A 15,555-nucleotide genomic window follows, 5' to 3' on the forward strand; every position below is an offset into this window, starting at 1 on the left:
ACTTAATAATAATAATAATAATAAATTTTATTTATATCCCGCCCTCCCCAGCCGAAGCCGGGCTCAGGGCGGCTAACAACACTAAAATAGTGCAACATTATAAAAACATCAAAGAATTAATTAAAATCAAAATTGATGGCAACCATAAACTAAGGTATTGTAAAGATTGCCAAAGGAGGGAGTCAGGCTGCGCCCTGACCAAAGGCCTGGTGGAACAGCTCTGTCTTGCAGGCCCTGTGGAAAGATGTCAAGTCCCGCAGGGCCCTTGTCTCTTGTGACAGAGCGTTCCACCAGGTTGGAGCTGCAGCCGAAAAAGCCCTGGCTCTAGTTGAGGCCAGCCTAACCTCTCTGAGGCCTGGGATCTTCAAGATGTTTTTATTTGAAGACCGTAAGTTCCTCTGTGGGGCATACCAGGAGAGGCAGTCCTGTAGATACGAGGGTCCTAGGCCGTATAGGGCTTTGAAGGTTAAAACCAGCACCTTAAACCTGATCCTGTACTCCACCGGGAGCCAGTGCAGCTGGTATAGCACCGGATGAATGTGATCCCGCAGCGAAGACCCCGTAAGGAGTCTCGCTGCGGCATTCTGCACCCGCTGGAGTTTCTGGGTCAGTCTCAGGGGCAGCCCCACGTAGAGCGAGTTACAATAATCCAGTCTGGAGGTGACCGTCGCGTGGATCACAGTGGCTAGGTCAGGGCGAGAGAGGTAAGGAGCCAACTGCTTAGCTTGGCGGAGATGAAAAAATGCCGCCTTTGTTATAGCTGCAATCTGCGCCTCCATGGAGAGGGAGGTATCGAAGATTACACCCAAACTCTTAACGGACGGTGCTGGCACTAATTGCACCCCCGCAAGAGATGGGAGTTGCCCCCTCAATCCCATATCGTCCCGTCCCAGCCAGAGGACCTCTGTCTTCGAAGGATTTAGCTTCAACCGGCTCCCACGTAACCATCCAGCCACAGTTTCCAAGCATCTGATCAGTGTGTCTGGGGCCGAGTCAGGATGGCCATCCATCAGCAGATAGAGTTGGGTGTCATCAGCATACTGATGGCAGCCCAGCCCAAAACTCCGGACAAGCTGGGCGAGGGGGCGCATAAAGATGTTAAAAAGCATCGGGGAGAGTATCGCACCCTGGGGCACTCCACACACCAAGGAGTGGCGGGATGACAGTTCCCCCCCAAGCGCCACCCTCTGTCCCCGACCAGAGAGAAACGAGCGCAGCCATTGAAGGACTGTGCCCTGGATCCCCACGTCGGCAAGGCGGTGGTCCAGGAGTTCGTGATCGACCATGTCGAAGGCTGCTGACAGGTCTAGAAGAATCAGCAGCCCCGACCCGCCTCGATCCAGCTGCCTGCGGAGATCATCTGTTAGGGCGACCAGAGCCGTCTCAGTCCCATGACCAGCGCGGAAGCCGGACTGGAATGGATCCAGAGCCGATGTTTCATCCAGAAACCTACCAAGCTGTTCAGCAACCGCTCTCTCAATCACCTTACCCAGGAATGGAAGATTCGAAACTGGGCGGTAATTGGATAGATCTAAGGGATCTAATGATGTTTTCTTTAAGAGCGGACACACCACTGCCTCCTTCAGTTCCCCTGGGAATGTCCCGGTGCCAAGGGACAGATTGATGATATCCCCCAGGGGGGCCCGCACCTCGTCTGGACACGCTCTAATCAGCCAAGACGGGCACGGGTCGAGAGGACAAGTGGTGGGCTTTCCAGCTCGGAGGAGTCTGTCCACATCGGCTGGGGATATCCGGTCAAAGTGGTCCAATACTGGACCCGAGGACAGTCGAGGGGCCTCCAGTTCCTTTATTGTATCCAAATTGGCAGGGAGGTCATGGCGGAGCGACAGGACCTTCTCCGCAAAAAAGCTCGCAAATGCCTCACAGCTGTGTGTCAAATTATTATTTAAATTTGGCTGTCCTTCGAGGGACGTTATAGACCGAATTACACTAAATAATTGTGCCGGACGAGAGCTAGCGGATGCAATGGAGGCCGAGAAGTAGGACTTCTTAGCGGCCTTCACTGCCATCTCGTAGGTTTTCATAAAAACTCTATAAGATGTTCTTGAGGCTCCGTCACGGGCACCCCGCCATACTCGCTCTAGCCGTCTGAGGTCCCGCTTCATTTTCCGGAGCTCCTCAGTAAACCAGGGAGCCCGGTTTCTGCGGGGTCGCAGAGGGCGCTTAGGTGCGATCTCATTGATGGCTGCCAGGAGCTGGGTATTCCAGCCCTCAACAAGCTCAGTCAATGAGTCGCCAGGGGGAGAAAGGTCCCGCAAGGCTTGACGGAACCTATCAGGGTCCATCAGCCTCCGCGGGCGAGCCCAAATCGGCTCGCCACCTAAGCAGGGTGCGGGTGGAACATCAATCCTGGCTTTCAGAGCATAGTGATCAGACCATGGCACCTTGATCGAAGGAAACATGATCACATCTATACCGACACCAAAGATCAAATCCAGCGTGTGGCCTGCTTGATGTGTGGGGCCCGAAACAAACTGGGAGAGCCCTAGTGTCGCCATGGAAGACACCAGGTCCACTTGACAGCACACCTTCCCCAGTCCTGAGAAAACCCCTTAATCCAGATTCTATTTTATTTTATTCTTTGGTAGATGCCGACGCGGGGATTCAGGGCACAGTCCTTCAATGGCTGCGCTCGTTTCTCTCTGGTCGGGGACAGAGGGTGGTGCTTGGGCGGGAATTGTCATCACGCCACTCCTTGGTGTGTGGAGTACCTCAGGGTGCGATACTCTCCCCGATGCTTTTCAACATCTTTATGCGCCCCCAGCTTGTCCGGAGTTTTGGGATGGGTTGCCATCAGTATGCCGATGACACCCAACTCTATCTGTTGATGGATGGCCATCCTGACTCGGCCCCAGACACACTGACCAGATGTTTGGAAGCTGTGGCTGAATGGTTAAGTGGGAGCCGGTTGAAGCTAAATCCTTCGAAGACAGAGGTCCTCTGGCTGGGACGGGGCGATATGGGATTGAGGGGGCAACTCTCATCTCTTGTGGGGGTGTAATTAGTGCCAGCATCGTCCGTTAAGAGTTTGGGTGTAATCTTCGACACCTCCCTTTCCATGGGGCGCAGATTGCAGCTATAACAAAGGCGGCATTTTTCCATCTCCGCCAAGCTAAGCAGTTGGCTCCATACCTCTCTTGCCCTGACCTAGCCACTGTGATCCACGCGACGGTCACCTCCAGACTGGATTATTGTAACTCGCTCTACGTGGGGCTGCGCTTGAGACTGACCCAGAAACTCCAGCGGGTGCAGAATGCTGCAGTGAGACTCCTTACGAGGTCTTCGCTGCGAGATCACATTCACCCAGTGCTATACCAGCTGCACTGGCTCCCGGTGGAGTACAGGATCAGGTTTAAGGTGCTGGTTTTAACCTTTAAAGCCCTATACGGCCTAGGACCCTTGTACCTACGGGACCGCCTCTCCTGGTATGCCCCACAGAGAAACTTACGGTCTTCAAATAAAAACATCTTGAAGGTTCCAGGCCACAGAGAAGTTAGGCTGGCCTCAACTAGAGCCAGGGCTTTTTCGGCTGTGGCTCCGATCTGGTGGAACACTCTGTCACAAGAGACCAGGGCCCTGCGGGACTTGACATCTTTCCGCAGGGCCTGCAAGACAGAGCTGTTCCACCAGGCCTTTGGCCAGGGCACAGCCTGACTCCCTCCCTCGGCAATCTTCGCGGAGCTCTGGCCCAATGGTTGCCAGTGGCTTGAATTAATTAATTTTATAATGAATGATTTTAGAATGTTGTTTATGCTGTACTTTTGTACTGTTTTATTGTTGTTAGCCGCCCTGAGCCCGGCTTCGGCTGGGGAGGGCGGGATATAAATAAAACTTATTATTATTATTATTATTACAAAAAGAAAAGCAGACACCAATGAATACATTTTAGAAACGGGCAAGATTGGATGAGGAAGTGAGGCATCTGATCAAGGCCTGTATTTTAAAATGAGCTTAAAAATATATTTGCAAATGTTTGTATGTTTCATGCCAGGCAGAAACCAGCTGGCTAAGTACTCTGGCAGCTGTTTATCTTCCTGAACAGGGCCCCCCTGATTTATAGCAGGAGACGAGTTTCTCAAAGTTGTAAAAGGGAAATACAGGCTGGGAGCAAAGGTTACAGTGACCCTACATATTACAAAGTACAATCAAGCTGCAAAAACACTAATTAAGAGTTGGTAAATAGTAAGATTTATTGTTTAACAGAAAATAATACTATGTGCCTCCCATCAGACTCTAGTCATATTTTCCTAAGGTTAAAGGGCAAGAGCTAATGGGAAAAGCGGCTGGCTGGGAAAGGAGGGTGTAAACTAAAGAGGCTGCTTTTGAAGCTGTTTTCTACTGAGTTCCTTTTTTACTTTGAAAAGGCCTTTTCTTCTAAAAAGCTATCTTTTATGATTGGTTCTAGCAAACAGCCAATAGGAATTTCAACCAGGCTGATTGGACAGAGGCAGCCAAAGGAGGAGCAAGGGGGCTGGGCTGAGGAAATATAAGTGCTGGCCATCAGGGCTGGAGTAGGCAGAACTTTGGTAACCATATACCACTGTGTCTCTCATTTATTTGTCTGACAAATAAATTATTATTTTACTTTCTCTATTGCTGCGTTGAATATTTCATTCCAGCTAAGCGTTAACCACAAGCAGGGTGCTACAGAAGCACAAGGCACACACACACACACACACACACTTCGGGTTACATACGCTTCACGTTACATACGCTTCAGGTTTACAAACTCCGCTAACCCAGAAATAGTACCTCGGGTTAAGAACTTTGCTTCAGGATGAGAACAGAAATCATGCTTTGATGTCACAGCAGCAGTAGGAGGCCAGTGGTGCTTCAGGATAAGAACAGTTTCAGGTTAAGAATGGACCTCCGGAACGAATTAAGTTCTTAACCTGAGGTACCACAGTATATATATTCGAGATTCCTTGTGCTCTGTTCTGCTTGCCCTTTCTCTGTTCTGCTTGCCCTTTTTTCCTTGCAGCCCATAGTGCAGAAACTCCTTCACTGGGGTGGATGAGCAAGATGTACACTCTGACATTGCCCTCCCAAAATAAAGTGAAATTGACCAGGTATGTCCCATTATTTTACTGCCTTAACATATGTAAGACAAAAACATATCAATCTGACTTCCGACCACGTGATCTGGTGGGTGAACCAGGTTTGTACCATAGGCAACTGTCATGTCCCAGGCATCAATGAAGCCCACCTTCAGATCTCGAAAAATGTCCTTTAGCGCAAGGTATTGGGCATAACCATGGAAGTCCCCAAATCGCTCCTGGTCTATTGACATCTCCCGGGTGTTCTCTGCTTTGATGATGACTTTTGTGTCTGGGCTCCTCAGGAGAAGACGTTGGATGGCTGCCCGTATGTTAATCATTCTTCGAATGAAGAGCTCGATGGGGAAGGGGCGGAAGTGCTGGCCCAGAGAGATGACAACTGCTGTGTCTCTGTCACCTGCCACAAGGTCAATGTCCCAAGCGACATAGCTGTGGTCTTTCACTGTATACTCAAAAGAGCCTACAAAGGGGTGAGCATGTTTTTTCCAATTGATTTGAATGTTTCTAGCCATGTCCACTGCGACCAGTGGGTCGAGTTTCCCGATTACATAGTGCTTGATAGATTTCAGTGCTAATGTAGGAAAAGAGAAAAAAAATCAGTACAAGTTTTTTGGTCATTGCCCTTAGAAAAATTAGGGGACTACTTCTTGTGGGGAAAACTCTACTGCATGTCTGGTGTACTCTCTTGGATCTGATGGTGCTATTTGTTTCAGGACAATTACAGAGACATTTATATCAGCCTGATTTCCCCACTACTACATAAGTACCCAGGCCTCACAGAGCAATTCTATACCTCCCTGCTGCTCTCAGATACCAATCCTGCTACAACATATAATGTTGCAAGACTCTGCACAGCAGTGCTCAAAATTTGTCGGGGGATGACCTGTGCCACAAACCAGATTTAATGAACCTATCAGAGTGCTCTGTAAATTGGTAAAGAATTTTATATATCAATCTTTTAGCTCTTCCACACCCACCCAATGCTCCTATCCCTTCTTCTAGATTCTTTTAGCTCCTTTTAAATTCTCATAGACTTTTATATTCACCTTCTGTTTTAATACCTTTTAGTTTTCCAAAATGCTTTTCAGATTTTAAATGACTGTATCCCACCCTTTAATGCTGGTCTATGACTGTAATAAAGATTTGTACTGTAGTGTATTGTTTCAGGGCAAATACTTTATCTCTATCCTATTTAACAGGCTGGGCCCACACTGCAAGGAACTCCCACGGAGCAGAGGACAAACATCTTCTAGAAGTCCTTTCTCCATTCCTCTTGGCTATAATCTCTTTGCTTCAGACAGTTGCTTGGTGGCATGGAGGGGAAAGAGATACAGTCGTACCTCGGGTTACATACGCTTCAGGTTATATACGCTTCAGGTTACAGACTCCGCTAACCCAGAAATAGAATCTCGGGTTAAGAACTTTGCTTCAGGATGAGAATAGAAATCGTGCACCCATTAGCTAAAGTGGTGCTTCAGGTTAAGAACAGTTTCAGGTTAAGAACGGACCTCCAGTACGAATTAAGTACCTAACCTGAGGTACCACTGTACTGCGAACTGGTGTTGCTTTACTTTCAGGAGCATAGTGGAACCTGCAGCTTCTGCTCGAGCCATCTAGCAAAAATGGACAATTCCATTGGAGCTGCTTTTTCCCTGCACATTAACCTTATGATTTAGCAAACATACATACAAGCACGGTGTGACTCTAGGAGACAAGGAACACACTCTTGATTTCTTGCACACCATTCCAGTGTAATGCTGCCAGTTTCACCGGCCACATGTGAACTCTGGGAGCAAAGCTTCCATTTGCCTAATTTCTGCACCGGGTTTCTGCAAGGGGCAGCCTCTAGGCAGAGCGTTGTCAACATTTTTGGGTCAGTGGCTACATTTGGAATTTTAAGACAGTTCCAGGGGTGCCAGCCCAAAAGCGGATGCCATGAGGTTCATGGGATAATGTGGGAGTGTTTAAGTGGTTCATCCAATGGAGAAGAGGCCAATCCAATCCAAACAGGAACTGAGCAGAAAGAGCAAACTGTCTCTCACATACAGTGGTACCTTGGTTTGCGACCGTTTTGGATTATAACCAAGTCAAACCTGGAAGTGTGTGTCCCTTTTTTGGGATTACAACCCCCCCCTTTTGGATTACAACCGATTATTATTATTAGTTTTTTAGAGGCCCCATTGGCGAAAGCGTGTCTTGGGTTGCAACCTGTTTTGGTTTACAACCGGGCCTCCGGAACTGATTATGGTTGTAAACCAAGGTACCACTATATATGTGGATTTATAGGGGGGGGGGAGGGAGATCTTTACAGACACCTTTTGTAGGCACCGTAGGGGGTGCTGGTTGTTACACTGCCACCCCAAGGTGCCATGCTGGTGGCTGTGGGTTGTGCATGCCAGCAGCAGAGCATGCTGTCCCGGTGCCCGGTGCATGGAGAGGGATGTGGGCTTGGAGGGTGAACGGAGCCTGCCATGTGCCAGCCCAGCCCTCACTGCTGAAGTGACACTTGAGCTGCTTTGGGGCTGGCTTGGGGAGGGCGGCATGAGCATTGCCCTCCCCATGCACCCAGGCCAATCACCCTGGCAGCCCCCCATCACTGCTACTCCCTTGATGCATGCATAGGCAAAGACTAGAAAGGGATCAATCAAGGATCAGAGTGGCCCGTGGAAGGTGTATTGTCATAAATAGGTGAGGATCAAGAGCCAAGGCAGCAGTGAATGACTGGAAACAGGCCCTCTAGTTGAGCAGACTGAGGAGGAAACTCTGAGCCTCAGCTGGGTGGGGTTCTCCAAGCACAGAAGAGATGCCTGTTGCATGTGTCAGGCAGGGGGTGGGGAGTGTATAGAAGACAAAGGAGGTAAAGTTCTGGGGTGTGACTGCTGGGGACCTGTTTGGGACACTCTCTCCTTTCCATCTTATACCTTGCTACTCAGTCTCTTATATAATCAATGTTGTAGCAAAGAAAAAAATAAGAATTTACAGCCTTAGACTAGGAGATGGCTCTTTTGTGGGTAGAAAGGACTGTGAGATAGCAGAAGAGGACTGTGAGTTAGCAGAAGAGGACTGTGAGTTAGCAGAAGCAGGCACTGTGTGTTACTGGAAGCTTTGCTACATTGAAGAAGAAGAAGAGTTTGGATTTGATATCCCACTTTATCACTACCCTAAGGAGTCTCAAAGCGGCTAACATTCTCCTTTCCCTTCCTCCCCCACAACAAACATTCTGTGAGGTGAGTGGGGCTGAGAGACTTCAGAGAAGTGTGACTGGCCCAAGGTCACCCAGCAGCTGCATGTGAAGGAGCGGAGACGCAAACCCGGTTCCCCAGATTACGAGTCTACCCCTCCTAACCACTACACCACACTGGCTCTTGAGATCATATCTAGGTGGAAGAACGTACTATTGACTCTCTTTGTGAGATACTCCATCCATTGCCGCAGAGTTGAGTCTCCCATGAGGTAAATGATCTTTTGTTTCAAGCAAGTGTTAATCCTATCCAAGGTATGGAAAGCTGACATGTTGCAGAACACAGGATGCCACTGGTTCTGCCAGACGAAGCCCCTGGGAGATGGGGACCTCATGCCAACCTTGCACTTCTCACTCGCCGTGGTCGTCGCCATGCCTACCAAAAGGAAATGAGAGACAAGCAGGTGTCAGTGAACCCTGTGATGGCAGCATTGTGAAGGAAAGTGTGACTGATCCCATAGCCTCCTGGGCAATCATTGGGGATCCCAAGCTATAGGAAGAAGGACAACCAGCAGGGACAACCCTTTATTGCAGCTCCTCAATTCCACACCTGGCAAACCGTGTGCCAGCCCAGAAGATGTCGTCATTTTCAAGGATGGGGAAGAACCAGAATAGCAATGGAGTTATTTATGGTAATTATTTGGCCTCCTGCTTCTATGCCAAGAGGTTTTGGAGGGTCTGAGGACAAGAGCAGCAATAAAGGATAAACTTAGAAAAATGTGGAAGGCAGGAGACCAGCCAAAAAGTCTTAGCTTAAAATAGAGGAGAAGACGCCAAGATCCAAAAGGTCTGGCTGAATGAAAAGAGTCTTTCTTGGGAATCTCCTAAAGCACACAAGAGGTTGAGGTGCAGGAGGAGGTTGGGGGCCAGAGTCACTAGGTTGGATTGAGCCCAGAAAAAATATGCTTGGGGATGGCGAACCTAGGCTTTCTTGCACCCCTGGCAAAGAGCTGTATCTGCACCGCCTGTCCCTTGTGGCCCCCTTGTCCAGAGCACTGGAGGAGAAGCCCAGGGAGTATGTGGACAGGTGAGTAAGGCTACTAGCCACTTCAAGCCAAAATGGACAGGCATGGTTTTTGTGTTATCCCACCCCCCTTGGTAGGGGCCAGCCTCACCAACCCCTAGATATGCCCCTGGATAGACCACACAAAATTTCTGACAATAATCAGAATGTCCAGCTCACTTTCACAGGCAACAACACGAATGTCCCCAAATGTCTGAGGGATCTCAGCTCCAGTGTTGGACCTTTATGAGAGAAAAAATGGCCATTAAAAATCAAGTTGGAATATAAGTCCATTACCCAGAGTGCTGTGGGCTTTATCCCACCCCATTCTCACACCTCAGTGGCCTCTATCGGAAATGGAAGCCTTGGCTAGATGGTTCTTGGTGTGTTCCGGCAAGATGATTATTGTATTGTCATGTTCTCATTAGGTGCAAATGGAAAGTTATATTGGAGTTTCTTTAAGACAGACCCCAGAGTGTTCCAGCTGTGGAAGATGTTTGTGAAATCAAGGAAGCTTCCTGTCAAAGCATTGCTCCATCAAGTTCAATATTGTCTACACTGACAGGCAGCAGCTCCCCTACAGGGAGATGCTGGGTATCAAATTTAGAACATTCAGCTTGCAAAACAGATGCTCTACCATGGAGCCACAACCACATCCCCATATTACATTGAAATGTCTCAAGACTGACCCCAGAGTGCTCTTGATTTGGAGGAACCAAAATTAATAGTATTAATAGTCCTACCCTCCAGAGCAGGAAAAAACAAGCTTGCTCCATCTTCGATATGACAGCCCTTGAGATATTTGAAGATGGCTATCATATTTAGAGCACACAACTTCCTCCAAAGAATTCTAGGAAGTGTAATTTTCTAGAGCTACAATCCCCAGCACCCTTAACAAACTACAGTTCCCAGGATTCTTTTTGGGAAGCCATGTGCTTTAAATACAAGGTACACATATATGCTGTGTAATTCCCCCCCCCCCCCCGGGTCAGAAAACAGTAGTTTTCTGATGATTGATGTGACTATTTGCTAACTGTTTTGCTAACTGTTTGATGGGACCCCAGGTGTTTTGCAGGCTGAAGCGAAGAACAATACCTGCTAAAAAGGCTGTGTTCCAAGGCAGTGAGGTAGGAGATGGGTCTGTTGTTGGACTTCAGGCTAACAAAAGCATCACAAGGTACATTATTTGGTTTCTCACAATAGAAGGCCTCTCGGTCTCGTACATCTAGATACTCACACAGTTCTGTGTCTGTGGTCTTGCTAAAACCACATTCAGTGTGGACGCTTGATGTCCCATTTAAAAATTTGCCTGTGAAAACTATTTTGTCGTAGCCTTTTTTCCTTGCAGCCCACAGTGCAGAAACTCCTTCGCTGGGGTGGATGAGCAAGATGGAAACTCTGACATCGCCCTCCCAAAATAAAGTGAAATTGACCAGGTACGTCCCATTCCTATAGTCTGTGATGCGCCCAGAAGCTCCAGCCCTAAGACTTGAAGAGGAGATCCTTGCTCGTAAGAAGTCTCCTCCGTAATCCTTCCTCTTGTCCAAGTAGTTGTATAAATCCAGTCGAACCATCAAATACTCGCCAACACAATAAGAGCCTTTGTAGTTTAAGATGGTGGCCTTGCTGTTCTTAGCACTTGTGGTGGTATTGATATCCATGAAAGTGACGCTGGGCATCAGGTCATCTAGTTTTCTAAGGACAGCTTTAATTTCTCTGTCCTTTTTTGCCCATTCCATTCTAGTATGTCTCGGGGTTCCATCTTTCATTGGCCAAATTTTGCTCCTGCTGCCTGCAATTTCAATGCTAGAAATGTCTGAAAACATGGGATTCATTTATCATTTTGGGACATTCAAATTGTTTTTTCTTTATTACATCAACAGAAGTGTGCTCCCCCCCCTGGTATATTGCTTGATATTCACTTTCCACACAAACTAATACGATTAGCATAATGGCCTAATATTTTGGACACCCCCTTTGCAGTGACATTAGAGAAACACCCACAATTTTACCATCTGCTGGAAACGTTTCTGCTTTGCTAAGCATTTTTGTAGAATTAATTTGATTTGACGTCTGCCGTTTCTTCTATATTTTATGATTTTATAATTTAATGATATTTTAGTGATTTTATTGCACATCAGGTTTTTTTAATGAGTTGGTCATTTAGGAATACTCTTATGAATAAAATAAATAAATGTTTTATGGACGTTTGAAAGCAAAAGCCCTTACCAATATCCATAGCCATTCCGTTTGCTTCTGACTGCTTCTTCAGCGCTCCACAAATGAAATTCTTGAAAATTGCAACAAGAAATAACGGTGAGAGTTTGCACACTACCTTCGCAGTCTCCACTCTTTAGTTCCACAAGATGAATGTTCACAATGTATTTACACACACAACTTCAGAATTATTGATTTCACTGGAGAGACATGAGCTTTCATGGAGGGGGAAAGTGTGAGGATTCCTACCTTAGTGTCAGTTCTGTGGAAGGTGTAGCTGAGGATGATGATTGCTCCCAGCACCAGGGCCAAGAAAGCTGTCGGTCTCCAGGTATGTGTCAAATACATTCTGGTCTCCTCTGAGAAAGTTCTCGTGAGTCACCACCTTTGATTTCAAGCCTACCATATACAACATGAACAGGGCAAGTTGTGGGGCGAACGATGACATAACTGCACAAGATGGTAGTTCAGGCCATCTGCTCACACCACCAAATTATATCATTTTGCAACATTTCAAATTTTGAATGAGAAAGGAGATTCTCCAGAGCTTTAGCAGGGCAAAGAAAAAGTACTAACAAGTTTCTTCACAGGGTGAACAGCTAATCCAGAGCTTTCCAAACTGTGTGTTGTGACACATTAGTGTGTCGGCCGCAGTGTGTAGGTGTGTGTCACACAAATGCTCCCCACTGTCCTCCTGGGGCTGAAAAGGGTTAGTTTAACCTCTGGTTTGCTAGTAAAACTGAATGATTGTGTCGCGAAAGATGCATGTCCAAAAAGTGTGTCACCAACCTGAAAAATTTGGAAAGTCTAATATTGTAAAATGATGAAGACACTGACATCCCAAGCCTTCACCTTCTCAAACTTCAGGGGATGCTTTATTAAGAATCCTGCTAATCCTCTCATGATATTAAGGTTGCTTATGTAATCTAGGGACGTGGATGGCACTGTGGGTTAAAAAACAGAGCCTAGGGCTTGCCGATCAGAAGGTCAGCGGTTCTAATCCCAGCGACGGAGTGAGCTCCTGTTGCTCGGTCCCTGCTCCAGCCAACCTAGCAGTTCAAAAGCACGTCAAAGTGCAAGTAGATCAATAGGGACTGCTCCGGCGGGAAGGTAAACGGCATTTCCGTGTGCTGCTCTGGTTCGCCAGAAGCGGCTTAGTCATGCTGGCCACATGACCCGGAAGCTGTACGCCGGCTCCCTCAGCCAATAAAGCGAGATGAGCGCCACAACCCCAGAGTCGTCCACGGCTGGACCTAACGGTCAGGGGTCCCTTTACCTCTATGTAATCTAAACTTGTTCAAGCTCATTCCGATTCGTGATCAAGTCGCTTGAATGCTATCACTGGCAAAATTCTGTTAGGGTTGTTATGCCACCCTAATTGTAGGGATGGTGTCGCAGGGTGAGGGCACACCCACCCCCGCAGCATAAGACAAGCCACAGCTGTCTAGCTGACATGCCCACTCCTTGACCTTTTGTCTCCTCAGCAGTGTTCTGTGCCCTGACCTTTACCTCCTTTGCAAAGGTATTGCTCATTTCCCTCTGTAATGGGAACATGACACGGTGGAGCAAGTTGCGTAGATAACTAGGCAACACCCAGGGGGTTCGGGATGGGAGAAGTGTAAAGATCAAAGCCCTGAATATATCTTGCTGGTTTTGTCTATCTTGTGAATAAAAAGAGCCTCTGCTAAGCTAGTAATCAGCTTGCTTTCCGCGCAGCTCACTTACATCATCAACTCGCTGCCATGCCCACTCCTTGACCTTTTGTCTCCTCAGCAGCGTTCCGTGCCCTGACTTTTACCTCCTTTGCAAAGGTATTGCTCATTTCCCCCTTTAATGGGAATATGATGCGGTGGAGCAAGTTGCATAGATAACTAGGCAACACCCAGGGGGTTCGGGATGGGAGAAGTGTAAAAGACAAAGCCCTGAATGTATCTTGCTGGTTTTGTGTACAGTGGTACCTCGCAAGACGAATGCCTCGCAAGACAAAAAAACTCGCTAGACGAAAGGTTTTTTTTTGAGCTGCTTCGCAAGACGATTTTGCCTATGGGCTTGCTTTGCAAGACGGAAACGTCTTGCAAGTTTGTTTCCTTTTTCTTAACACTGTTAATACAGTTGCGACTTGACTTCGAGGAGCAACTCATAGAACGCGGTGTGGTAGCCTTTTTTGAGGTTTTTAAAGACTTTGGTATTTTTGAAGCTTTTCCAAAACTTTCCTGACACCGTGCTTCACAAGACAAAAAAAATCGCAAGACGACAAAACTCGCGGAATGAATTAATTTTGTCTTGCGAGGCACCACTGTATCTTGCTAATAAAAAGAGCCTCTGCTAAGCTAGCAAGCACCTTACTTTTCACACAGCTCACTGGCATCATGAACTCCCGTGTCGGCTCTTTTATTTCTGCACTAATGGTGATATTTCACAGTGGTGTGGCGTGTGATTAACTTCTCTCTTAGGTTGCGTACAGGGGTGGGGTTGAGGCTGGTCAAGAGTGGCTTACAACAGTCGTGCAATACAGTCCACTATTCTGTTGAATGAGAGGGGACAGACCTAGGCTTCCTCCCCCAAAAATATTGGGCAAGGCGATCCATCTAAGAAAAGAAAAAATTTTACATAATTGTAGTTTCTCTTTAACTCACAATGATTATTTCTCTCTCCTTTTCCCAGTTTCCCAGTGATTATTTCTCAGTTTGCATCTATACATATTAATCAACGCAAGTACGTGTTATGCAAATCTGTCTGTTCTTTGGTCCTCTTTTGGGTGACCTTTCAGTGGCCACTCCCACTCAACAACTCTGTATTGCGATTTGTCACTTGTGCCGTCCTCTAATACTGAACTTAGGTGACCCTGTCAGTTTTGAAGTGAAATCTTCCCACCCAGAAGAAAGAAAGCTGGTTCCCACACAATAATGTTAGCTTAGAAATTAAAACCAGTCCCTCTCTGCCAGCTGGATGTGGACCTTTGGATTTTTCCAAGGGATTAGTGTCAGGCAGGTGAATACTGTACCATGAATTTAAGAAAACATGAAGCTTTCCTTCCCTATACTATATGGAGAGGTTCCAGGTGAGAAAAAGGGAAAAGGACGTTGTGATGTAACCCGGGCTCCTTCAGAGTGTCTTTACCCCTCTCTTTTCCCCAGCCCCCTGCTGGGGGGGCAAGGGGGTGTCACAAAGAAAGTCAGCTTAAAGGTGATCATTGGAATTAAGGCTGCAATAGAATAGCTGAACTGCATTTCCAAACCCTACTGAAAGTGTGCAGGTTGTCCCACAAGGGTCCCACAAGGGATGGAGAAGGGTTTTGGACTCGGATCCTGCCCTGAGCCCAGTTAACCTCTTACTCACCAACCTCCTCCTCCAGCCTCCTCCATGCCCTCCACTCTGACTCTCACCTCCTCCCTTCTTGCTTGCGCGCTGTCCTCCCTGCAACAGGCGAGATCAGCAGGATAAGCAAGCTGGTATTTGTTTATCTTCCCCTTGTTTGCAGTGAGGAATTTGCCTTGGGTAGGTTGGGCCATGGGGGAAGGGGAGGGCCAGAGAAGAGAAACGGAGAGCCTCTGAGCATGCGCCACTAAGCTCACTAAGAAAAGCAAGCTAGCAATCTCAAAGTTTCCCCAAACATAGGATTAGGGAAGAATAAAGGAGGGTGCTGTAATGGACAGACTGGTTTAAACCTAGGGAGAGTGAGAGCAAGAGAGATTTCACTTTACAGAGCTAAAAGACTAAGCGGGTGGTAGTCCATCTTCCCAGCTGGGATATGGTTCAGATAGGCTTATCGCCCAGCTCTGGGAAAAGGCATCTAAACATATTTGAACCAAGGACAGACATTTTTCCCAGCACAAAAGCTATCCATCTTTAAGAGTGTGATACTGGGCCTGCCTCTCTGCACAATGAACACACCTGCCTTTAGTTTTAGTTGTGAGCATGACATGCATACACTGTATTTAAGGCCACAGAAATCTCCCTTATACCAGGTCAGGCTATTGGTCCATCACTGGCCAGCAGTGCCCACAATCCAACAA

The 15,555-nt window shown here is 47.4% G+C and overlaps 2 protein-coding genes across 2 annotated transcripts in view; both read right to left on the reverse strand.

Annotated features, from left to right (window-relative positions):
* The window catches only part of LOC310695993 (NXPE family member 2-like), a 43,955-nt gene extending 32,020 nt beyond the window's left edge, over nucleotides 1–11,935 (reverse strand). The window contains exon 1 of the mRNA XM_083481057.1: nucleotides 11,789–11,935. Coding sequence (XP_083337183.1) covers nucleotides 11,789–11,887 — 99 coding nt within the window. The 5' untranslated portion in view covers nucleotides 11,888–11,935. The remainder of the gene's footprint in view (nucleotides 1–11,788) is intronic.
* On the reverse strand, nucleotides 5,099–9,657 carry LOC310696054 (NXPE family member 4-like). The gene is made up of 3 exons (XM_083481200.1): nucleotides 9,503–9,657; nucleotides 8,474–8,695; nucleotides 5,099–5,649 (listed from the first exon to the last, which is right to left on the reverse strand). The coding sequence occupies exons 2-3, from the start codon at nucleotides 8,691–8,693 to the stop codon at nucleotides 5,114–5,116; spliced, it is 756 nt and encodes a 251-aa protein (XP_083337326.1). The 5' UTR covers nucleotides 8,694–8,695; nucleotides 9,503–9,657; the 3' UTR covers nucleotides 5,099–5,113.
* Nucleotides 11,936–15,555: the final 3,620 nt, after the last annotated feature.

Source organism: Podarcis liolepis, assembly GCF_965112155.1.
Source record: "Podarcis liolepis genome assembly, chromosome: 16".
In the NCBI taxonomy this organism is placed as follows: domain Eukaryota; kingdom Metazoa; phylum Chordata; class Lepidosauria; order Squamata; family Lacertidae; genus Podarcis; species Podarcis liolepis.